The sequence below is a fragment of the Athene noctua genome, chromosome 24 (assembly GCF_965140245.1).
Source record: "Athene noctua chromosome 24, bAthNoc1.hap1.1, whole genome shotgun sequence".
Classification (NCBI taxonomy): domain Eukaryota; kingdom Metazoa; phylum Chordata; class Aves; order Strigiformes; family Strigidae; genus Athene; species Athene noctua.
This window is the reverse complement of record NC_134060.1, coordinates 3930957-3957662: the sequence shown is the minus strand read 5'-3', so window position 1 is coordinate 3957662 and position 26706 is coordinate 3930957. Positions and strand designations below refer to the sequence as shown.

At 43.0% G+C, this 26706-nt stretch overlaps 1 protein-coding gene across 1 annotated transcript in view; it reads right to left on the bottom strand.

Annotated features, from left to right (window-relative positions):
* Positions 1–26706, bottom strand: part of MAN1C1 (mannosidase alpha class 1C member 1) — a 67841-nt gene that overhangs the window by 32950 nt on the left and 8185 nt on the right. The window contains exon 3 of the mRNA XM_074925877.1: positions 12167–12263. Within this exon, the coding sequence (XP_074781978.1) occupies positions 12167–12263 (97 nt within the window). The remainder of the gene's footprint in view (positions 1–12166; positions 12264–26706) is intronic.

The following is a 26706-nucleotide window of genomic DNA, read 5'->3' as shown; positions in this document are numbered from 1 at the left end:
AATACTCTCCACCCCACGCATGCTGCCCTGACGAACAGAGCAGGGGGTGTCTGCAGAAGAGCAGACCCACCTCGCAGAGCCCTTGGCCTCTGGCAGCTCACGGGCAGTTGCCACGGGCAGCTCTGTGCCCTGCTCCCCTGCCGACCTCAGCCCTGAGCAGCCATCGGTGGAGCTCTTGGGGCAACACGCTGGGCACTGCCATGCTCCCAGCTCACTAACTGCACTAGTTCTGGTTACCTGCAGATCCTGCCTCTCCCTGGCATTTGAAGGGGCAACAGACACAGGGGGGGCAGTGACAAGCTCCCCCAGATCCCAACAAACCACCCTTGATTTCAGTTTATGTTGACGTGCCATGCCTGATCTCTTCCACTTCATGATTCCGGAGAGATTTGGCTCTGGTAGCTGACAGAACGATGACCCTGCTTTGTAGGCTACTAACTGGCACTCATCACTTCAGCTATCAATTATCTGATCCCGGAGATGCTAATTTTCTTGCAGTTCTGGAAGAAATACTTAGTGGATCCATCAGAAACCCATGCGTTTTACTAGACACAGGGACAATGCTGAGGTCACTGCCACTAAATCAGCAAAAAACCTAGTCCTAGACACTGTAGGGTGTACAACGTCACACTTGCCCCAACTAAGGAGAGGTCAAAGGGCTGATCATTCCCTGAAAAGATGCTTAGAAACAGAAGGGCAACTAATCCTGGAGCACGTGGCTTGGAAGAAGCAGAGCCTATGGTATATCAGAGTGTGCAAAGAGACTAAAAGGTAACACCGCCTTGAAAGAGCCATCGGCCAAACCAGGATGACCCACCTCCCACCTAAAGGCAAGGAATTTTGAAGACTGGCATTAGGGAGACTGCCCAAACATCTGGGCTCCTAGATAGCTCAGTCTATTTTTCAGTGTCAACAGGAGCCATCTGAGTTCACACGAAGTGGTAATGAATCACAGTTCCACCTGCACTGCACAATGGGTGTTAGCATATGTGCTGCACAGTTTCTAGGTAAATCTGGCATCACGGAGAAGCATCTTGAAGTGTTGGCTTTTAGGCTGCTATGATCAAATTTAATACAGAATGTGTTCCAGCTGGGGAAGAAATAGCTTTTTTGGATTACAAACCACTCATGTTTTTCAAATATCAATTTCCCCTGAAGAATTAAGTCTATCATTCAAACTGAACTAGCAATGGCAGCTCTCCCCTGAACAAGTGATGGGTGAGAGAGAGAAAAAGAGAGCTCATGCTCATTTAGGAACACGGCAAAGTAGACTGTGTCTAGAGGAGATCAGCCTGGTGCGAACAGGTTAGAAATATTCTTATTATGCACGGAAAAAAAAAAAAAAAAAAAGAAAGGTGTACAGCATAAAAATGAATTGCTTGTCATAGTAACAGCCCTTCAGACAGTTACTTCCTTCAGTGGAAGGGGAGAGAAGATATATGATAAGCACCTATTGCCAACTGATTCTTAAGTATTTAATACTTGGCAGCAGCTCCCCAGTTTAATCCTCTTTTCCTCCGTTTCTCCAACCATCTTTCATCATTTAGAGATCCTCCAACAACAGGCACTGTCCCATCACTGCATGACTCCAAACCTCCTGGAGCTCAAATCAAACCGTTTCTATTCAGAAGTGTCATAGCAGAGGAAACGGTTTGACTGAGCCTCAGGAACACAATCCTTGATACAGGAGAGATACTGCAAATCCACTCTCCACGTGCATCCAATCCGTTTCCCATGACACACGGATTCTATTGCAGGCAGACTATGTCGGCTAAGGAGAGCTCAGTGGAAAATTGAAAGCAATAATCATTCAAATGCTCCTTCGGGAAAGAGGTTTTCTCCTTTGTTTGGGCAACAGGGCTCAGATGTCAGCGAAGCAGAGGTAATTACTTCTGGCAAAGATAGGCAATTTGACAAGCAAGGAGTAATGCTGGGACCAACAGTTCAACGAGGTTAAGCAGAAGACAACAGGAGCAACACTAGCAGGGCAACACACTGCTGGTCTCTCCTCTTCTGGATGTTTGAAATTAATTTTAGACTGGTTAAAGGTAATCTGATTATATATTATTTACTGATCCTTCACATACCTCCTCGAGGACTGGCATCATTTAATGTGAGGGGTCCCAACAGGCCTATTAAAACAAACACACACATCCTACCCGCAACTATTATCCACGGACTCTGAGAGACACAGGTAGCAGTTAAACAAGCCGAGACTGCTAATTCATCTTAGAATTCAAGGGAGAAACTCTTTGTTATAATAATCAAGAATAATGTGCCCTTCTATCTTCCAAACACAGTTCCCAAAAAGTGGCTATGGCAGATGTGTTATGACAGCACAGGAGAGAGATGCAGCTTATAACTCTAGACAGCATTTTTCCCTCAGTAGATAAGATACGCTCTGGAGGGGCTTTGCAGAACAGACAGTGCGTTCTAGTTTGGGTTATAAAACTGCTCATCCTTGACATGCTTTTATCTATAGTCCAGACAAGCAAACATCACCTCCCATAGTGCAGACAGAAATGATCTGATCCTTAACACAAGCCCAGGTGTGAGAGAAGAATTCAGAGATACGGGAATGAAACTGTTCTTTGCCTCAAAATTAATAGAATTAATTATGCTGTTTAGAATGCAACAGAATGGGAGGTGCTGGGCCTGGACATCTGCTATCAATCCAGATACTGCTCACAATCTGAGCTAAGATCCTTAATAATCAACAATGAAAGAATCTAAATCCATTTTATTTGTGAATGCAATGGGTCAGGAGAATGCAAATGGTCCATTATATGTCTCAGCTGACGAGCAGGAACACATCAAGCCATGGTAACTCCATCACTTGGAACCATCTGCCCACATTCTTCCTTTTCTCTCCTATATTGTTAAAGTCACACCAAGATGACCCTGGCTGAAAGACTCCAAATGCTCTCCAGTATGTTGCTTGACAGGATTAGATATCAAAATAATCTTAGCGAATTGGGAAAATAGTCTGAAATAACCAGGATGCAATTCAATAAGGACACACAACGTATTTCACCCTGAGGGAAGAACAACAAACCACAAAGCATACGGAATAAGTGGTTAGACAGCAGTCTGCAGAAAACGGTACCGAGGCTACAGCAGATCACAAATTCAGCTTAAATCAACAATGTTGTAATGGTGCAAAAATGAGCAAAACCCACCCCGGGACGGGTGAATAAAGTGTGTCATGTGCAAGCCATGAAAGGGCTCTTGTACCCCACTCTGCACTGGTAAAGCCTCAACCAAGACACAGCACCCACTTCAGGAAACATTTGGCTCATCTGGAGACTTTGGGGGAGCAGCAGCACTGAGGAGAAGGCCACAGAAGGTGGCCCACCATTAAAGCTGGAAAGCTCTGGGGTTGCTCAGCCTTGAGGGGAAAAGACTGAAGGGAGCTTGGCAGTATTTTGCAAAAACACAGAGAGATGCTGCAAAGAATAAGATGGTAAACCATTCTCCACATCCACAGGGAGAGGCCAAGAAGTCGCAGCTTAACTCTCCACGGGAGAGCGAGGTCAGACACCAGTACACGCTCTAAAACTGTAAAGCACTGATGCAGAATGCCCGCGACGACTTTCCAACATGGGGTAGCTTAGGGATGGCTGAAGAAGGGAAGGACTAAATGACCTCTCACTGTTTCTTTCTCATTCTGTGATTACTCACCAAGATGAATGAGAATTGCAGGTCTCCAAAAAGCCTCATGAAGATGCCCTTTGGAGAGGCACCAAAGTGATTCTGAGGGAAGGAAGTGCTACATAAAATGCTTTGTGATGGCTCGATTCCCTGTAAACCCCCAAAGCTACCTTAGTGACAGAGTACATCACAGTTACAATTTTGGATGTACACAGAAGTCAGGAAATTAAAAACGCTGGTTCCCACAGCAACCAGGATGCAGCCTGCCAAGAGAGAAGGAATGTTCTAGCCTAGTCAAAAGGTGTCAATTTTAATACCTGAAGGCCATTTCCACTTCCAGATGCCTGAAGAAAGCCTCGGTGAAGTCAATGAAAGCTCTCTGCTCTCATGTACGGGAAAAACTTGATCCTCAGTTTCTTTGTTCCTGAATTATCTGCTCTCTCTTGCAGTGCACAGCACAGATTTGAGTTTGGAAATTAAGATGAGAGACAAATCAAGGCTGCTGCAAAGACCATCATCAGGAATGCTGTGATCTTGGACCACACTATGCTTTAGTATTCACATAATTTGTGCTCTCCCATCCTCCAGCTCTGTGAAGAAATGATATCCCTATGTAATCATGTATTCATGATTACATTCATAAAAGCACTGTGGTGAGAAATAGGCGTAACTTAGGTGTTCTTAATTGCATGTTTGTATCAGAGCAAGGATATTATGGGTATATTGAAATTTGTACGGAAACAACCTCTGCCTTTAGAACTTTCTCCTGAAACACCTTCATTTTCCTGCACTGAGTTTTTTCCTCCTTTTTTTTTTTTTTTTTTTTTTCTTTTGGGAGCTGCATATAAAGTGTGTTAGGGTGCAGTAGATTTTTTGAGAATAAAACATCAGAAGAAGGATGAACAATTTTAGTAAGACCAGAAAAATCCTCCCTGTTTTTCACACTGGTGCCTCAAGCAAAGGCTAAGGGATTTTCTTGAACTTCCCCCAAAAAATTCTCTCTGGAGACAAGAACAATCCTGAGAGGCTAAAAGATAGTATTTTTAAAAAGGATAAAGGTCTTCAAACGACAAGTGCCTACCACAATATTCTGAACACATATATCCAACCTTGAAACCAGTGACAAATCTGAAAGTTGATGTCCTATGGGATGATGTTAAACCTACTGATTAAGTGAGAGAAGAGACTTCTCTTGTCCCAAAAGGCAGCAGAGATTAAAAAAAATATTGGAAACAAGTACCTGGAAAAAATTACAGAAAAGGAAATTCTGTAGCAGGAGCCATATGAAATGTGATCTCCTGAAGGTGAATAGAAAAATGTCAAAATCTAACACTAATCCAGACGAATATCCAATGAGATACATAATGAAGGTGGCAAGAAACCAGCAGTAGCACAGAAAGAGATATGATAAAGCAATTAAGTTCTAAATGTGAAATCTAACACAGCAAAGCCAGTTCTGAACCTGCCTAATCTCTTCAGAAGTTTCAAGAGTGGGGAAGGAGTGAATTAAAAACAAAGAAGGTAAGTGGGGGTTTTGCTACACAGTTTGTAACTATCCATTTCCTCTGAATAAACAACGAAAAGCTAAATACAGAGGGATGAAGATAAGAAAACCAGAATTCTTGAGATATTTCCAACATAAAAAGGCACAGCTGAAAGTACATTTAAAATACATTCGTAACTTGCTCTGCTTTTTTATGTAGTTTCTGGTAGCGCGTGTCTGCACGTGAGTTTGTGTCTGCAGTGGAAATTATGTAAAGCATCTCATTGCAAATGGTGGGTAGAAGACAAACAGCCCTCAGCATTTCTGAAAGATGTATTCTGACCAAAGCAGAGGTAGCTGTGTTGTCAGGAGCTCCAAGTCTGGTATTCAACTCTGTATATTCCGTGTTATTATCAATTCTGCCCAGAGGGGCACCATTAAGATCCTTGGAGTGGATGCTGGATGTTAGTTGAAGCCAGTTGGAAGTGCCAAGCCTCCAACTCAGCTTTTGCTGTGGAGTTGCCACCAACGCCTCCGTAATCCAGAGAAGAATCGGTGAGCAGTCCAACTACACCCACTCTCAGTTGGCTGCCTTTTAATCACACGCTCAATATCTCTGAAGATTAGACAATTATTTCCGCATAATTAGTGTCCGGAATGAGGCACAAACAACATCCATAACAGGGTGATTTAAAAAAAAAAAAAAAAAAAAAAAAAGAAGAAAAAAACCTTTTAAAGCTCACTGTATTTTGAAATGCAGCCCCCAGAGTCTGAAAAAAGGAAAAAAAAAAAAAAAAGTTACAGCCTGGATTGTTCCCCTGTCTGCATGGTAACGGGGCTGCTCATGCGTGGCTTCGCTTCCTCCATACCACCGTACGTTCTGCTCCTCAGCATCTCCAAACGAGGTCCCAAAGAACACTCTCTAGTCACAACATCACAACAGAATTTTCCTTCTTTTGCTGCTTTCATTTGCTACTTTAATGGCTGTTTTTCTAAATTTTGTTTTGTTTTGTTTTGTTTCCTTCTCCTCTGTTTTGCTGTGCAAAGCAGTTCTGACAAATCCCAAGACTCTCTCTTACTTTTAGGCCTCATTAAACTCAAAACTGTTCAGGGTCAATGGAAAGTTCATGGAACTCATGAGGAAGCCTGGGATGATTAATGGTTTTACACTGAGATAATGTGAAGTTTGCCCGGTTTCCTGCTAAAGGCAGGCCCAGACCAAACCCTTGCAGTCCAATCTCCGCAGCTGTCCTCGCGTCTAAAGGGCTGAACACGGAGACACTGCAACGTGCATCTGTGCTTTACATCTTAAGCCAAGGCTGTCCTCCGCTGAATTTTCTGAGCTTGTTCTTTGTTTTCTAAAATGTAAATCTCAGCTGAGGGGAGATGAATCTGTTTGGTTCAAATAAATTTTTTTCAAGAATTGCTGCCATGATGGAGCTGATTAGGTCTAGTTCTTTTTGCTTTGATAGCAAAAGTGCTTGAAGAAGGCCCTAGGCCACTATACGAGACATTAATTTTTATTTTTTTTTCCTGGTTAAACTTTTTAAATGAGTATTTCAAGCTGACAAGTTACTACCTGTCAGCTGAGCCACTGTAAAAAGCTTAAAACTCTGTGTGAGGTTTAGGGTTCAGTGGAGCCCTTATGTTTGAGCTAATTCTTGAAACCAGCATGTTTAAAGGAAGCCACCATTCCCAGCATGGCCCAAGGTGTGAGCAGAGTGGGAACGGATCTCCTACAGTATTAGCGACAACCTTGGTGTCTGGAAGGAGTGATCCTGGCAGGTGGAAAGCAGGGGAAAAAAACAGAAAAAACATAACAGGGATAAATGTCAGCTCTAACATGAATCATGCAACCAATCTCTGAGTTTGATATTTGGAGGATATCCTGATTCACTGCTTCCTGCTGACAGGAATTAAGTTTGTTGCTACAGATTTCAGTGACAGCAAAAAGCCAACGTCAACTCAAAATGCCCCTCCTGAAAATAATATTCAACTGGCTAACTTTATACATTAAAAAAAAAAAAAAGATGATGAAGCCAGGGAGCAACAGTGTTCCAGCAACATCTTTATTACTATATATATTTTTCTCTTTAAAGAGCCCGTAGAGCCAACCATCTAATGTCATCTGCAATAGGCAGCAGGAATAATTCAGCATACAAATTCAGAGAGCAATTATTATTATTATTATTATTATTATTATTTTAATCACATAAAAGGACACTCCGGGGTTTTGTAATTTTGTGATCACAGGGAAAGAGACTCATAGGCAGAACAGAAAAGCTGCACCAAGTGATTGCACAATTGGAGGATACCATTTCTCTTCTGGTCGTTAGAATGTTGCTAGATTAATATTTTCATCCAATTACCTTTCCACGTTAAATATTCATACATCAACTCCTGTTGCTTCTAATTGAGGTGGGAACGTTTCCTGCCTGCTGCACGGTTTCCTAGCTAAATCACTGATGAAGGAAGCAGCTATTTGGAAAATGTTTGGCTCAACAGGCAAGACTGGATGGTTGAAGGACTAACTGGGATGTGGAGCCTTCTGTGTCCAGTTGGGCCCAGCACCTGAGGTGGTGGTCAAAGAGCAGTCTACCTGCTGTTAAAAGTCGCTGTGAAAGGAGTTTGGGGTGTAAGTCCAGTGGGGAGATGTCACCTGAATTTCCATCCAGATCAGAAACTGGGCAGGTCACAGTGTCACGGTGCAATGAGAAAGTCCAGTAGGATTGCACTGCATTAGCCAGGGAGAAGAAACCTGAATATATATATGTATATATTCATGTGGTCACTACTTTTCTTCCCCAGCCAGTTCAAACCCATTTTTTATCTTGGAGAACCAAAATAGCACTATTTCCAGGCAACCGAGACCAATGACCTCCTGTCTTCAAAACAAACTGTCAGGACAGTTCAGGCCAAAGTTTGCGCTGAGTACACAAACCCAGCCTAAGCAGCCACTGATCTTCCAAGCACTGTTACCCAGCCTGTGCAGATAGCCCTGTGTACTCTGTCAAATGAACAACGTGGAGGGCCCTACATGAGGATGAAGTCTAAACGCCTTAAATCTTTTAGGTCCAGCTGCTGTCAGATCCTTGCCATCCAGTTCTGGTGACCTGGCTGTGTCCTAAACGTGACAGTTGTCACATGGATTCACATCAGATAAAGCTAGAATGCCTTGCAAAGATGCACAAATTCAGCATATGCTGAGAGAAGCATTGGCTGTCACAAGGCAATTCATAATTTCAGGTGTGATTTCAGGCGGAGAGAGAGGAAAAAAAGGGGGGAAACCTAGTTAAGGATTGCTATTTTTATAATAAAATTAATATACTAATGTGCAGTTAGGTGGTGAAAAATGACTGTCTAACAGCACAGCAAGGTTCCATATTTACTTGCTGTCACTGATTTCAGAGCAAATTGGCTCAGGTTATAAGTCAAAGAAGGATTCTAGTGCTGCCAGCACTGCACACTTCAAGAGGTATCTGAAAATCGGGCTTCTTACCTTATCATTGTTAAAAGACTGTGCAATCAAAACATAACTGACAATTCAGCTGATGCATGAGCAGAAATAGATGCCAGCTCACTCTCCCATAGCTAGAGAAACTCTGTAAAGCTAACAGGATTTTAAAAACATTTTGTCAGAAAAATAAGTGGCTATGACAGACCCAGGGAGCGGGCAGAATAATAATTCAGCTATCTAATGCTGGGTATCACAGTGACAGGTGCATTTCAAGTGCTGCGCTACATAATACGGTTGCCCTCTCCAGCAGCCTCACTCCAAGGAATTCAACATGCTTTGCAAACATCAATTAAATTAATGCTCACAACACCAAAGACAGGAATGCTGAGATGCTGGGGTAAGAAGGGTTAAAATAACTAGATGAGCACTGGGAACAGAATACATACCTGTGGATCTCTAGCCCTCACCCTTAGCCACGAGCCCAGCTGGGCCGTTTTTGTTAAATAGTTCTCCTAAACACGTACGTTTTGGGCCTGATTCTAACAGTGCCTAGATATTCTGCAGGTCTCCCTTGAGTTAGCTAAAGTACGGAGAGAAATTCTGCAGATCATTCTGAAAACCCTACAGTTGTGCAGTCGTTCACATTGCAGCCTTGTGGTGCAGGTTTTTATTCTAAGAGAGATCATCCTTCCACTCTAGTAGTGTGCTTTGCCCATTTCCATGGCATAATTTCCAGGGAAATCATCACACATCTGAAATGGCTGCAAGTCTAAAACATGTTTACCCACCGGAGGGCATGGGATGGAATGTTTAGCATGGCACATCTCATCACAAGTATCACAGATGAATAAATAACACTTATGAAAGAATCACAGCTAACGGGTTTAAGGAAAGGGCTTTCAAGTTGCAATGATTATAAATGACAGCAATCAGAAGACTTCTGTACAAGTAAGCTACGTTCAGAATATGAGAGAATCCTGATGAAGCTGATGCACTAGGAACAGGATCTGGAGAGCATCAATCACAAGGAGGAACGTAAAACCAAGTTACCAGATCAAAGTCCAAGTGAGTGGGAACGCTGCCTTCCAGGGCATGTAGCAGTCCAGCACTTACTTGGGTAGTGGGCCAGTCTGATCTCTGAAAAAATATGGAAATGGGACAGATAGTCCCCCAGATGTGACCTGCCACCTTCCAAAGCAGAGGAGAAAGGAGATTAGCTAGGGTCGAGATACAAGAGTCCTTCTGCCTGTGATTTTCCTGACATCGGGGCAGGCATCGGGGAGGGATGCTAGCTCATGGCTGCTAAGAGAAGCAGAATGCTAGCAGGAGCACAAGGTGAATGTTTATTTTGTATTTCTACTTTGATTAGAGAGAATATTTGATAAAGAGCAGCTCCCCTGCTTCCCCCAGGGTGAGGCTGCTAAACTGAAGGCTAGGCTACAAGTGAGCATCACATCCACAACAGGAAAATGTATCACCCTTCAAGAACTCGATTGCTTCTCATGCACACAAACATACTTGAAAAGAGCCCCAATGAGGTTCCTTCCCTCCCACACGGAAGCAGCTGCAGAGAAATCTCAGTTTAATATTGACACCTCCAGCATGGAGAGTACTCGATTTGCCTCATTACATATGCAGTTTGGAATAAAAAGATGCATGATGTGACACGAGGGGCAATGGGCAACAATGAAGAAGGCGAAGAGTGCCCTGTCCTAATTTCTAAAAGTCTCTGGAGACCAGAGGGATAGTAGGCTGCAGCTATGGCTTGCCTAACGTTTCTGTTCTTTACCAAGAACAGTTAAATGAGGAAAAGCCTACTAAGAGGCTGAAATGTACCACGTACCTTCTTTTCTGCAATTGTCTGCAAATCCTTGAGCTCCAAAGAATTTTCCTTGAGAGTGCTCACAGGCACGCCACAAACAAGCATAAGTACTGCCAATTGTTTTAGCATGATAAATGCATTTAAAAGCTTTCAATATTTTTGTCTGTTTACAGGCATGCTCCTTGAGGAATTCTGACAAGCCTGCCAGAATGGAAAAGTTGCAAAATGCTTAACTTAGTGCTGAAGTTAATGCAAATTGTCAAGTAAGAAACCTGGGGTGTTGAAGGAGGGAGGCAAAGGACAAACCAACCCAAATCTCTGCTCCTGACAAAGTGAGACTGGGGAAGAGCAGTGGCGGGTCATACACAGCCTGTACGAGCACAAGGGCAAAACTGCTTCCTCCAGATACCCCAGCAATCGTTAGCACGGCTTCTGTGCAACTTCCAGCACTGCGCAACCAGATTTAACCCTCCTGGTACTTCTGCAGGAACTAAAGAGCCAAGCGCCTCATCTGGGGCAATAAAAGGACTTGATGGTGGCACCACGAGTGGAGGTTTCTCCCCGTGCTGTGGCTAAGTGAAAAGCCAGCCCTTCCTCTGCCACCTCCATCATTTTGGCCATCCTAGAAGACACGTGACGCTATTTCCACCTTCAGACCTTCCCTCTCACACACATCTCACAGCTCCCTGAAGCTGCTGAGGTCTGTGAGGGAGGCTGTGCTCAGTCTCCACACAGAGCAGGAGATCTTCACACCTCCAGTCTGGAAGATCGCCCCCATGGCACGTACCTGATGTGGAGAAGGGCTGGGACACCCAGAGAGTGCAAAACCAGCAATGGGAGTGTTTCTTCCAAGAGTATTAGCCCAATTCCTTCGCCCTGAGGAAGTAAAGCTCACAGATAATTTGCCCACTAAAGAACTCTATTCCACCTAATACGGGCAAGGGACTCTGGGAGACAATCTCTGCAAAACAGACTCCTGTGGAAAGAAGCCGAGAGACCTCTGTACAGCAAGTGTTCCCCAAGGACGGGAGGGAAAGGGCTGCTAAAGCAGATTCTGCTGGCTGCCTCACCATCACACAACCTCTGCAGGCAAGGCCAAGCTAGGGCAGAGCAGGCAGAGCAGGGAAATGCTTTGAGTGCAAATGAGGAAAAAGACAATTTATATCCCAAAAGGTCAACAAGTATCCCACCAGAACGAGCAGGGGAATAGCACTGAAATTATGTAAGTGGCTCACATAAAAAAAGGTAATCTCCTAAAAAGTAAAATTACACAAGCCAGTAAGCACATAGTATAAAGAGCCTTTAATATTGATTCACTCACTCAATATTTCATGGAATTCACATCTTGCTCAACAGTGGAGCAATGAGAGAGAAAAAGCTCAGTTTGGTCAGGTCCTGACGTCTACAAGCTTAGACAAATAGCAGCATTGTCAGGTTTGGACTGACTTCATGTTTTAAACAAGACACTGGTTGGTTTTAGCACTGTTCTCAGACACGTTTGGTGCTAGATCTGTACAGAGGTGCTGCAGGCTGGGACTGAGAGATGCCTGGAGGAATGAGATTCCCAGCAATGGGATATGGGTAAGTAACCCGTAGGAGCTGTGTTAAAAGTCTCACTTCATAAAAATGGAAAGAGGAAAGAGATCAAAGCTCTTACAGATACCTCACTGCATTGCAGAGAAAGGAACTGACATGGACACACGACCTTTAAAAAAATTCAACAAAATTGCACTGAAATTGTTTCAGAACTCACCAAACATGTTACCGATGTGACCATTCTTAGTCAGGGGTCGCAGTTCATTTTTTCCAAGTGCATATTGTTTGTAGTTATCCCAAGCAAATTTCATCATCTGTAAAAAGAAAAATTGAATGAAAGTGCTGAACAGGATGGAAAGTTTTCTGAACTTTAGCTCTGGGAATGAATGGGAGCATCCCATTCACTACGAAACCTGGCAATCAATAGTCCATTATTTATAGAACCTTAATTCACACTGAACACTGAAGTCTCAAACTCATCGCTCCTAGTGCAGAACTTGGGACTGGCACATTTCTGAAGTACCACACACTGAAATTCTGGTTTTGCCCTGGTCGTGCAAACCAAGTGGGAATTTTAGAAAGATGTCCCCATCTCTGAATTTCTGACGTTTTTCACGGAGTACCAGTATTTCAAACAGTAATTAAAACAGGCTAAAAATGTACGGCCAAAGCTGTTATGTCCCTAAGTATAGGGATGTTATCTTCTGATTTTTTGCATTTCTTTAGGATAGGAACAATAAAACTTGATCAAACTGCAAAACCACCCACCATCTGCCCACCCTGCAGCAGTTACACCTACAGCTTGGGCAAAGCAGCACTACGGAGGCACGCAACACGCTTAATACTGTGGTGAGAAAAGGAAGAAATTGGTCTTTGCTTAAACACCGCACAGAAATTGTCTTTCTATTAATTAACAGAATACATTCATAAAGGAGAAAGGGGAAATCCATGACATTTTGATATCTTCCTATCAAAACTCAAAAGTGCTTTCTTAACAGAGCCCTGCAGATGGGCTGTGTGCTTTCTGAGAAACCCCTTCCAACTCAAACAATTCCTTTCGGGACATTTGAACTGTCCTGCCCAGGCTCAGCACATTAACCTTTCCCTGAGGGCTGCAAGGCAGCGTGTTTGTGCACGTTCCAACACACACACACACACACACCAGCACAGCTTTTTTCTGTCCTCCTGCCCCCCTGGCTCCAGCTAGTAGGAAAAATTAAGCCTACAAGTATCCTCTCTTCAGCCAGCACAGGCTAGGAGTTGTCAGGTTCTAAGGACTGCCTTAAATAAAGCTCTATTTTATAATCCACACAGCCTGGCTCTGAGCAGTGTCAGCCCCAGCATCGCAGTGACCTGTACATTCTTTGATTCAATCCCTGGAAAAAAGTCGGATAACAAAAAGGAAGAAGGTGGCTTCAGAGAATCGACAATATTCTCCACTGCCGCTCAGCAAAGATAAGAGTCTTCTAAAATGCTTTACTCAAACAAGACATTTGAGAGAAAATGACAGTTTAAAACAAATCATTCCTCCACAGAGTGCCCCATCTAGCACCTGCAACAGCATTTACTGCTCTATTTCAGGATCAGAATATGCAGGTTACTTTGGTCTGAAATTCCTACCGTCGTTTCAGTTTTGACTTTCGTCCTTCCCTCCAGCTGTGCGTTTCACAAACCCAACATTGCAAGCCTCTGGCAGTACCCTCCTTGATTAGCACACATACACAAAAAAGCCGTATCACCAGATTCCCCCCGCCGCCCCGTTTTAAACATCAAGCTTCCAAAGTAAAGTTTCACAGAGCTCGTCATATGGACAAGGATAAACATTTGCTGAACTGACTGATAACATTCAGACTCCAACATCACCAGGAGAAGGAATGTTGGACAAACAAATAAAGTCAACTTGGGTTTTAAAAACTCAAGTGTGGGATGTATAAGTCACTGGAGGGCTCTGTTCTGAGGAAACTAAATAATGACCGGGGGGTGTGTGGGGGGAAAAAAACATCCACAAAATTCACTCAGACATGCTTCAGTCGTATGACTCAGGGTGTTCATTTTAATGCTGCCACTGAAAGAAACCCCAGAGAGCTAGCAAAAATATTCTAAATGGGAAGTTCTCACTCTGCATTAATGTAACAGGGAAAATCTTAAAGGAACTCTGGACTCTCTCTGATGGTACCAAGCGAATGCTTTTATGTCTCAGAGCCTGGTCTGGCAGTTTACTGCAGGAACGATGGTGTTTCCACAAAGACAGCGTTCCCCCAGTGTGATGGGGCTTGTGCCCCAGGAAGGAAACAGCTAGGCAATCTATTCAGTTCATTTCTCTTCTAAATTGGAGCTGAGGAAGGAGGACCCACCCTTCTGGCACACAGAAATCCTGGACACGGAGAGGATGTGGAAATGACTTTGTTTTGTTGCATAAAACTCCTAACGTTGTAATTCTGAATCAGCCTCATTTTAAGCTGAGTATGAAATTTAAAGTTATTTCCTTCCCTCAACTTTAACCCCTCCATTCCACAAGGTCTGAAGTTTCTTCTTCAAAGCTTGTGAGAAACCTGGGCATCTCTGCCACGGTGGCACAGATGGCTCTCTGGGATCCAGAGTTCGCTGGCACCTCCATCACAGGCGAGAAAACTACTCCAGGTTTCCCTTCAACAACCACTTATAACCCACAAGGAAATCTCCTCCTCTCCTTCTGTCTTCTCATACAAGGAGGGACATGAGGCCTGCTGACAGACACCCCAAAGTGACTCACTTCACACAGGACTCCCAAGTGCTATTTGAATAAACATGTTTATTCTTAATTTGCCTATTCAACCATTTAAGCTGCATTTGTCACGGTGTTGCAGAAAGTTCCACTACAAAACGATTCCTTGGGCTGTGCTGGCTGCAGTGTCTTAAACCCTCCTTCTCTGTTCTGTCCTGATAATCAGGCAGACAGAGGATGGATGAGATTGGATATGCTGCCTCGTCATACTAAAGCGTTGTCAGTTTTCCTTTACGTGAACAAAATTTTGCTCACTGCATTTAAACCCTGCATATATGGGAGGCAAGATGCAGCATGTGGTACTCTCCCATCTTCCAAGATCAAGCTTTCCTCTCTAATGATGGATCCAAAAGCAGCAACTGGAAAAGTTTAAAAGCCAAAAGCATCTGTGCCATTCTGCCCATTCTGGCTTTCTGCAGCTGTCTTTCTAATCCAAATTTAGCAGTTCAACTTCCAAACCACTGAAGAGATTCATCAAGTTTCTAAAAGCGAGGACTCCACATTTATAGACCGTAGGGAGGACTGAGACGGAGCTTTCGGGAGCTTTCTTTGACAGAGGTTCCAAACGCTGGGCTGAGACATAAGGGGATGTAGCCGAGAGGTGCAAAATGGAAATTTGCATAGCAAGGTGTTTAAGTCAGCTTTCTGATGAGACGCCAAGGTTAGAAGTGAATATTTTATGCCATTCTAGCCATGACAGATCACAATACATCAGCATTAACATTGTGCCATTTTATATTTGAAAAATGGCACCGGAACCACAAAAATTATGGAAATAGATCCATAATTTTAGATTTTGTTCTTACCCGTGTGCCATCTGCCATCTAATAGACAATTATCTATTTGGCCCTGAAATTCTAATCACCCTGGCTTGCAGCTGATTTATAGCAGAGACTTCCAAATTTATAATCAAATTTGTCAGATTGCTCTTTCTCTTCTATAATCTGTAAGTCACTTTTTGCTTTCAAGAGTTTCAGCTACTCAGCTAGACGATTATATACTAAAATCAACTACAAGTAACTTAACTGAATTCTGAAAACGCACTTTTCTGAAAACCCTTATCACTTCCATCATTTAAGCCATTACTTTTTCTCATGCTTTGCTCTCATCCAAACCCAAAAAAGATCTCGCTCCCAAGCCCACGTGCATTTCATACGGGCAGAAGCCTGCAGCCAGGAGCTGGGTGCTGAGTGCCAAGTCCTGCACCCAGCTGTTTGTTGGTTCAGGGTCTTCGACCACGTCTTTGCAGGTTCCCAACACTGCAGCATTTAGATTGCACAAACCCAATGTAGAACAAGGCTAGGTTAAACTGCTTTCAGTTCATTTTTTTAATTTAATGTATGGAAATATTTATATTTAGAAGTCAGCTTTATAAATACTCTCCTTCAAAATACTGGGCCAAACACCAAGTGGTTGTGCCTCTTCAAATACTGCAGGAAATCATACAAATATTTCATGTTTCCACTGATACTCCAAACTTCTCTACTTGCTAAAACTAACAAGCACACCACAACAGCACCTATACCTCTACCACAGCTTTGCCCATTCTCTCATTTCCATTTGCTCTTGACATGTCTGAAGAAGAATTCTTAGGTTATACAACATCAAATATGCCTAATCACACATTAAAAAATCACCAGACTCAGTAAATAAAAGCATCAACAAAACTGATACCGCTCCCTCTCCGCACGCGCTGCGTGGGAGCACCACAGCTCCTCGGTCTGGCACCCAGGAGGTAACATGGGAGATACTGAGCAGCTGGGATTTATAATTTCTGCCCATGTGTACTACGGTCTTGATTTTCCGAGTGCCACTGCTTTACTGATTTTCAGGGAACTTGAGGTTATGGATAAAACGAGAGTCCAGTGGAAAGGAAGTCGGGATGAGTTCAGAACAAGAAGGTGTTTAGCAGGTTCTGTGATCCCAATAATGAAGAAACAGGGCTCAGGATAAAAACTTGACCAAGGAAGTGTTTTCACTCTGAAGAGATGTGCAAACCTGGTGTTCTTTAATATATGTAATAACTAAACTACTGAAAATCCCTGTAAAAAGCAGAGAGAAAAAAAAAAAAAAAAGAGAAAAGAAAAAAATCCCCCATGCTATCACTTGCCCTCCTTTTGTTACCAGGGAAGATTTCAAAATGCAGAGCATTCCCAAACAGCTATTTGATTAGTTTTATCCATCTCGCCTGGGATAATTAGTAAATGCTTAAAAGATGAAATCTAAATATACCAACCAATCAGTCCTTTTCAAGAACTTCCAAGGAACATTACACAAAGCCATTATCCTCATAAGATAACCACTTTTGTGGCTCTTTAGCCTCCTTTCTTCAACCCCCCCCCCCTTCAATATTTAACTATTAAGCTATCTAAGAAATTTCCAGCTTGGGTTTTCAAAGACAAAAAAAAAAAAAAAAAAAAAAAGTGTGGTTGTGGGTGTAATTTTAAGTATTTCTTTCTCTGCTGTATTTCTTACTTGTTTTTTCCCACCTCAAAAATTACCAGACAGGTTTCTCTTCCTTTCTCTGTAGTTGGAAGAAGAGTAGTTGTCACATCAGTTTCAAAACTAGGACCTGTTCTTTCCCATCTCTAACCCTCTTGCTACCCCAAAATAGCCCTGTTCTAGTTTGGATTTTTAACCTGCAATATAATGCCATATATTTTCCCCAGATGTGTAAAAAATAATTTGCCAGATGACAAGATGCAGAGAAAAAGAGGAACTGCCTGTCAGTCTTGCAGACAGAAGAAAAAGTCTGCCTGAACACATCAGGATAAGCCATTTATATCTGGAATAATGTATGGTATTTTTTTCTAATCAGACTTGCATACGCTTGTATAATTCAGGATTGACTGCAGGAAAGGTAATGAAACAGTACCATGTTTATTTTCTGTTGCTGTTTTTAATATTATCACATGGAGATATAAATATCCATACAAACACCATGGCAGAATGTTATAAAAAGGCTAGAATTGCTTTGAAAATCTTTAACATAAAGCTGAGCAACTTCTCAGGCTACTTCTTTGAGACACTGTCCTTAGAAATGTTTTTAAGTAATAGCAAAATAACAACAAAAAAGCTGCATTGTTAACTCCAGTTGACTGAAAGGTTCCATTTAGGCAGACATTAATATCCACAGGCTTTTACTTTGTGGGTTTAAAAGCCTGCAACTCGCAGAACAGATAGTGCTTCAGCACATGAAAGACGTTACCAAGCAACCCACAGAAACGGACACCAACATTGATAATCCATTCTAAAGTAATTACATTTTATAATTAAAGATTACAGTAAATCCAATAGATCCCAACAGGAACTTGAGCAATTTAGAGAGATGCTAGCTAACCTGCCTGTTTTCTAGCATCCATGTTAGCCTTCATCTTTGAGTAAAACAAGAAGTGAACTGCAGAGATTTTCATTTAAGAGGCTTTCAAACAGCTGATAACCATTCCGGAGTCTCACCTTGGTTAGTGTTAATCTAACGTCACTTCATTTCTCAAACTCTAAATGTATCATTCCTTTACGGGATGGTAAAGGTGTGGCTGTCAGTGAAACCCCAGTCTGTCACTACCAAAGGAAAGCCCTGACAAAATCAAGTGAACGCAACCTCTTTGACTTTCTATTCCTGACCCTTCCCATACACCCGTCGGGTAACTTCCACCACCACGTGCCTCAGTTTATCCACTTGTGACACAGAGACCCAGAGCTCAACCTCTTCTGAGAGCACCAGGCACAATAAGGAGAAACAACCAAAGCGCTTAATAAACAGCGTGGGACTGAGTTCACTCGGTGGATTTGTGCTCCATATTCTTTCACGCAGGGATCTTGCAGACCCCCAATCATTTTGCACAAGAGGGCAGTGGCTGATTCAGGGTCAAAACTCAATGCCTGGCTACACAACACCTGGCATCCGTGATGACAACACGGCAGCGAGAGCGCGGGTACCTGGGCAAGGTCCCTGACTCGGGAGAGTATAAATTATTCTGCTGCAGCTGCACCAAGACAATCCCATACCTCTTAGTCAACGAGGTGATCTGTGTGAGTGAACACTGGGGTTACACGCACAACCGCAACGGGGCCGGAGGCTGATCAGCCTCTCAGATAACACAAAACTGATTCCGGTCGCAAAGCCACTTCCTCAAAGCAAATTTCTGTAAATACACCCTTCAGAACGACACCCAAAGCTCAGGAAAGCCTCAGCTCTTTGACAGCTGCCTTTGCCACTGTTCTCCCCATTTTTTTCCTTAAACACAAGATAAAGGCTCGTGTTTTAATACCCAAAGCACCAGCCCGAGTACACAGCTCCTCCCGTGTGCTGTGGCTCTTTATAATGGATTCTAAAACAAAATTTCAAACCTCGTCAGCCTACTGACTGCAAATACATCAGCTGATTGTTCAGTGTTAGATGGTAGATAGATACTGTGAATTACTTGCTACATGTCACTTTATCTAGAAGTAAATATCACAGAGTAATTCAAGCAGCGGGTGAGTGGGGCTTCGCTTCAGATTTTTCTGGCAAAGTCTTGGCAGCTTGTTTTCAAACTTGCATGGGTGGGTTTTTTTATTACATCAGTTACTATCACAGCTCACTCTCTCTCGCACAATAGCCACACAGCAGACCGTTGCTCAGAAAACTGATCTCCATCACTGGAAGCAATGGAGATATTCTTTATGAAGTTTGAAGAAATCACCTTCCATCACACAGCCACAAGGCACCTTCCAGCAAGTTGCAATAAAAAACAAGTTTCAACTTCGGCTTGCTGTTCCCAGACAGACAGTCCAGAGAGCTATTCAGTTCAGATCTGCAGAGGTAAGCACTCTCTACCCACCACAATCAGGAAAAAAAGCAGGATGAGAAGCCTGATTTGCACTGGGGGAACAGAAAAAAAAAACAGCACAGAGAAGTCCAAGGCCGTTAGTGTTAGTGACAAGGACAGAAATAGAACTCAAGAGTCTTCCTGACTCACAGCCCCTGCTAAGAAAGCTGAATGGGAGAAAGAACAGCTCAAAACACAATTAAACTAACTCCTAATTAAATTCCTAATGCAACTAGATTTAACCGTGTCAAGAGGGGAAAAAAAAAAAACAACCAACCCTTCGATAGGGCTATCTCAGGCATTAAGACCCAGCTGGATCCAGCTGCATCTAAATCAGGAAACATGTCAGCAAGAGCAGTTGATTTTGCAGTTAGTTTCTTAATGAGATTCTAGACTGTAAGAGGACGACAATGGTTTTGAGAACAAATTTGCAAGTCTAGACCAAAGCACAGGGTGATTTAGTAGAGAGATGAGGGAAGCTGTAGTCTCATCTCCTTCGTTTCCCAGAATCAAAGCTTGTGGAAAATTCTAATAGAAATAAAAGGTATTTGTGTTCCCAGCCACTCTAAAGCTGTCAGCTTCGTATTTCCTCTGAGTCTCTATAACTGATCAAACATATGATATTCCAGAGCACGACCGAAGCTGACGCTGTACAACAAGGCCAGCAATAAAAACAATGAAGATTCTTCTTGTCCTAAGCTTGTTACCTCCAACTGCTATTCAAGCACTTGCTGTCATGAGGTTTAGAGAACTTGCACAAAAAAAGGGGATGCACGATGTCCAGTTTGCAGCCGGCAGTCCTAGCCAGAGGAACTGACCCTATTAAATTTGATGGATGATTTCTTCTATAGATGGATATTCAAAAGGTAATTTGGCAAACTGCAAAAAAATTGGGGTCAGTGTCAAAGAGCAAATCTAACTACAGCTTGCGTGATGCAGACGAAAGTGAAGATGTTGTGCCAGCAAACATACAGGAAGTGAATAGCGAGATACAGGAAAGATTAAAAATTGAAGAGAGGAAACTTGAAGAAAGATGAGCTTAAAACCATATGAATAATTATAATCTCCCTTGTTATTACCATAGAAGGAAGGCCGGAGTAGCTCTTTGAGCAATATCTGTAAGTATGAGAAAATCAGAAAAGAAATTTAAGGTCCTCATATAAAACATTGGGGGGGTTTCTGATACTGTTCAGAATTTGAAGTTAGCTCTGGTTTACTCCTTCCATGCATTCAGATTTCCCACCCAAAACAGATTTCTTAAATTTAAGTTGTCAGTATGTACCTGTAGCCCTTAAAAATGCTTCCAAAGGAGAAGATATCAGAACACGTTCAACTGCAGAAGACAGGAAATCAATCTCTTTTTGTAAAATATTGAAATACTAGATAATAATATTCCGATATTAGATACTAAAAAGTATTAAAAGATACCTGTGAACTACATCACACTGTGCTCTACTTTAGCATGATGCTGGTTTCAGGAATTACTGTATGTGCTGCACTTTGGAAGTGAACAGGTACCATATATCCAAATACACGTACAGAGACTTTCACGCACAAAGAGGCATATCAAGCAAATATTTTCCCCAACACTACTGCGACGTCACAAATCATTACCTTTACGTTCTAATGTAATGGTTCGCTTCACAAGATTACTTTTGCTAACAAAGTTCCGTATTAGGAGATATCCGTCAAACACGCTGCAATTCTTTTCACAGCTACTGCCAGGGGCTGCATGCACAAAGGATGGCAGGTGGACCCAGAAAGCAAGCAGTACACTTTGTGTCACACTAGTATTTGGATTTTTCAAGTCCTTTTAACTCTAGGTGGGACAGGCTGGTAATGGCTTTTCTTAGTGACTACTATTTCATTCCAGCATGCTTTGAGGAAAGAAAGTGAAAAAAAAAAATTACTTACCCAGTAATTGTGCTTCTTCAAATGTCACCTCAGAGTCCCCCTCCTGAGTTTTGTGCCTGCAGCATAAATCATGCACGAAATTCCCCTAGCTCTTAAGATTTTGGGCATTGTGACATACCTATAGGCTGCCTTGAAGCCTCTTACATTTCAGCTACGTCCCTTCAGGCGTGTACAGCACAGGGTCTTCGTAAATCCCTAATTACACACAGACTACAAATTCTTGTGACCAGCATTCCAGGTGAATGATGTACAATGATCAGTTAAACACCCAGACCAGAATCCATCACTTCCTCACCATAATATTCCCCCGTTAAAAAGGAAGGTGGCTGGAAACACAAACACTAAGCAAGATTGTTTTTCCAGACCTGCATTATGACAAGGTAAGTAATTTTCTCTTTCCCTAAAGATACCATCTGCACAGGATTCTTATTTCTGGAGAGCCAGAGCCCAAGGGGATGCTCTAAAAGAGGCTGTAGTGATAACTAACCAAAAATGGGCAGACTGGAAGATAAAAAGAAAAAAGAAAAAAAAAAAAAAGAAAGAAAAAAAGTCTGGGGACATTTTTCTTTCATTTTTCAAGGAAAATAATAAAAAGGAAAGAAAAAAGTCTCTAGAACCTATTAGGCCTACCTGCAGGAGAGACATCAAACAGATCAATTATGAAAAGAAACAAAACAGAGAGGATATGAGAGGCTTTGTACTCCTGAGCCTTGGATGTGGGACCATGGCAGGAATACTCTGTGGGAATGGAAATGAAAGACTGAACAGGGACCACCTCTGTGAATGTGCCACGGAGCCGTCCTGAGGCAAGTAAATAAAGCCTTCCTCACCCAGAGCAGAAATATCCTGACAGTCACCATGAAGTATGGTTATGGAAACTATGATGGACCAGAAGGCTGGGGCTCTGTATCCAACAGCCCAAGTTGGACAGCTGAAGAGCTCTAGTTCAGCCAGAGAAACACTTCCAAAGCATTTTAAGACATAGAAAAAGTGAAGACCACCCTCACAATCAGCCACATCCTCTTTTGGGAAGAAGGAATTTTCCAGCCCGGGACACAGCAAGATGCTTTGGAACTCGGGTGATGCGGAGCTGCTGTGTCAGCATAGGGAGCCGGGTGGATAAACGGAACCGATTCACACCACGGCTCGAGGTACGGTTCAGACAACCTAAACAGACTGAAGAGGCCTCTGTTAGGCCCTTAAATCTGGAAAAGGAAATCACAGCTCTGAATAGGACCCACACTGTAAGATATGAAAGGAGTCCTTTCACGTTGGAAGAAAAACTTAGCACGGTCACAGGTTCACTCAGCGGCTCAATATACGTGTCTCACTCTTTCTATTTCAGGACGACGCATCTGATCTGCCTCGTTCCTCCCAGCACTGGCAAAGCGCGAATTGCTTTTGACACATGGATGGCTCAAGGGCCCAGAAAGCAGTCATAAGCAGATGGGATAACTGAAGGAAGGAAAGAAAGAAAGAAAAAAAAAAAAAGTAAATACAGGCCAAGAGTTACCCGGCATCGCTCCTGCTCTGCACTGTGAGAATGGACTTAGGGAGCAGAAGGAACATCTGTTTGAAAACTGCCTTTGTCTCAGTCCAAATGCTGGAACAGGAGAAAAGAGGGAAGTTGAGAACTGCCGGCACACCTCATGCTTTATCTCACACTTGGATGGCTTAACAGGAGAGATCTGGGAGGATGAGTTTAGTTTAATGATTTCTTGCTGGTTCACCTGCTCCCCATCTGTCTTTGTAGTTCTTGCTCGGAGGGACAGATTGGAGCATTGCTGTCCTCTCCCTTCTCTCCCCTTCCGAGAGTTACTTGTGATTTGAACTTCTGAAGAGAGGAACAGAGCAATTCTCAAGCATTAAGTAGTCAGCAGAGATTAGTCCAGTAATTTATCAAAGGTAATAGCTAATATAGACACAAGAAACTTGCTCACAGCCTTCCTAGAGCCTCATGTCGGAGTTGTCAACTCACAAAAGTGTTACAAGAAATTCTTGGACCACAGTAGCAAATTTATTAGCCAGAGGCTGATAAACTCTTCCAAGAGTCCCACAGTCAACAATAAATCATACAAATCAGGTTGCAAATACTGGATCTTTAATAAAAATGAAGTTGGTGGAGTGGATGTTAGAACAATGTTAGAATTCAGCTGGCAGGATGAAGGGGACTCGCTTTCATTTATCCTGACCTTCCATCATGAGAGGGACCAGGGCTTGGCCCTGGCATCATTCCAGCACTGCACTAGACAGTCATCATACGACAATGATTAATGAACTGCCGAAAGAATACAGCAAGAAATGGCAAGTTAGGGGGATCTGGGTAATAAACTAAAGAAAAGAATCATCAAGATTCATCAAAATTAGAGACAGAAGGCACCTCCTAGGTCACAGACTCCATGTCCCTGCTAATGTAGAGGTGGCTCCCACAGTACTGCTCTGGCTGTGCTTCCTTTCAAGACCTAAGGAACAAACTTCCACGCTGTTCCACTTACCAAATCTCACCTTAACATTCAATTCGAAATTTTATTTAAGTCTTTGAAAACCAGAAATGAAAGAACCAGAAGAGAAGACACCTGTCTACTGCTTTACCCCACGCCAGCCAAGAAGTTGCCTTTCAAAAATCAATTTTTTGAATTATTCTACTGTGCAGCCACTGATGAGAGTGAGCAGATCCACACCCAGCAGCGACAATGTTCCGGTGGTTGGAGAGCTCACTAACACACAGAACAAATGTCTGGTATATAAGAAGGAAGGCCTTCAAGAAAGCCAAAACAGCACCAAAAATCAGCCAAGGATTCATTGGTGTTCATCTAGCACAATGCTGAACTACCAACATAAATATGTGTCCTTCCTAGATAACTGCAGAGAAAAACAGAGGCTCAAGTGGAGGAAGAACCAGAAACATCCCATTTCCACTTGGAAGTATTTTATTTGTGAGCTGGGCTGGCTAACCCAGACAGCAGGAGGGTTTCGGGATGGATGAAATGTGATTACATTATAATTATCTTTTGTTACTTCGCAAAGTACATGGTTATGCACTTTCTTTACTGCCCAGGGAAATCATGTTAACACAATTAGAGCAAGAGCCCCGTTTCAAACACGGTTTGCTCAGACGTTACTAACATGGCTCCAATTCTCAGTACAGACAGTCTTCAGAGCCATCTTGCTCCATAAATCAGTGGGAGTTCTGTCACCGACTTCCTCTGAAGCAAGTACCAGCTCTTCGAGAAGAGACATTCTCTAGGCTGTACTGAACATATAGCTTCCCTGTATATCATCATCCTGCGCAAGTGCTGTTGGCATGATGAGATGCTACAGAATTTCTAAATCTCTTGCATTGATTATTCTTCGCAGCCTTACTCTTAGGATATCGTTCTACCCACTAATAAACTGAGAGGGAGAGAAATATAACAGCTCTGTGGCCATGTAATACAAGTGTTGGAGGCCAGATTAGAACTAACGAGTTCCTGGCTCCCACTCAATCACAACCATCAGAACAATTAGCTCAAATAAGCCTGAGAACTGTTTTCTGCTCCGCTGTCATCTGACCATCCTCCCCGGTAACTCCTGAGCTGGAAAACTTCAATTGGGTTTGACAGAGGGTAAAGGTCACAAAGGAACTAAAATTCAGTGCAAATTGCCGGCGGACTGGCAGAGACCCCCAGAGTGCCCCACTGAAGGCCGGGGAGCAGTGTGAGCCCCTGCCCTGTTCCGCCACAGCCCGCTGAGCCGGGTGCTTGGTACCCAGAACTGCATCACTGCCTCCAGCCCTCACAGCCCAGGGGGGACACGGGGAGGAACAACAGCCACCACTGGCGGGGAGGGTGACACCGAAGGAACTACCAACACAAGGATGGGGAACGTCACAAACTGCATGAGGGGGATGCAGGGGGGGTTCAGCACACAGGACTCCTATTCCTAGAAAGCCAGGCTCCGTTACCTCTCTGCTAAGGGAAGAAGTAAGTCTTAAGAGCACACTTTCCTTTTCAAACACCGTCGAGATCTCTCCTTTGATTGTAGTACACAGCAGATACACACACAAGGGACTCTGCATCTTTGCTGTCAAGATAAATAGATGCAAAAGGGAAGCACTAAAGTCACTTCAGTTTAGTGCAACCTCTAGACATTACTTACGCTCCAGTGTCCTCCCAGGGAATGCTGAAGTGCCCGAGAGGAAACAGCTTTGCTGCATAATAGCTTGCTGGATTGGGGATTTTAAAAAATTGTGCCCATTTTACAGAGGTGCATACTGGATCCATACAGTGACATGATGGATCAGGAACAGAACCCAGGACCAAATGTCCTGTTCTAATTAATAGTAGGTGCTCTGCCCCCTTTAGTAAAGGTACAAATGACTAACACCCCTGTCCCATAAATAGAGGACGTTTATTATCCAGTCCTTCAGTGTTCCCACTGTGCTCTCTCTCCTACAGTGGTTTGGGTCCATCATGCACAATTCACTCGCATTATGCACGGATCACTGACACCGCTGCCCATGACAGCTTCTCTGGAGCCCTTCCAAAATATTGTGTCATATGATGAACTGAAGCGCCAAGGGGATACGCAGTAAAGACAGCAATCATGGGAGTGTGTTCGCTCCTCATGCCAAATCCATTCACGGCATTCAGTGAAAAGCACTTTTTTTGGGGAATGTAAATTTAGTCTGTTTCCTAAGTTTAAAAATGAGAATGCTCCAAGCACAAGATTTCCTCTTCCCACCAATGACGTGAATTCTCTTTCCTGCTTTCTTCTTTTGACAGCTTCATGTCAGTTTTATATTCAGAACTAAATAACAGACTGATCTAAGCTACTTCTCCTTTCTCCCTCTCGGTCTCCTATCTAAAATTGGAATCATTTTAATTACCAAAAAAATATATTCAAAAGCATCGAAACAAAATGATAAATAATCTAACAATAATAGACTAATGGAGTAAACCAAACATGATTGATCAACATCATTTGGTAAAGCCTTGCATACAGATCCAAAGGAAACAACACTAGACACAGAAATCTTTCTCCCATTAAGGGCCAGATTTAATCGTTGATTAAAAAGTTAATCAGGAGTCTATAAATATTTTGGCTGGAAAGATGGAATCTTAACTGAGGTGACTGCTTTTTAGTAAATATTTGCACAACTGCAAACCCACAGTTTGATGCACATCACCCAGATTGATGGCAGAACTGGGGGGGCGCCGGGAGCTTGGCCCAGCACTGGCATCACGCAGGGGGGTACAGTGAGGGCTCCTCACCTCACACAGCCCCAGC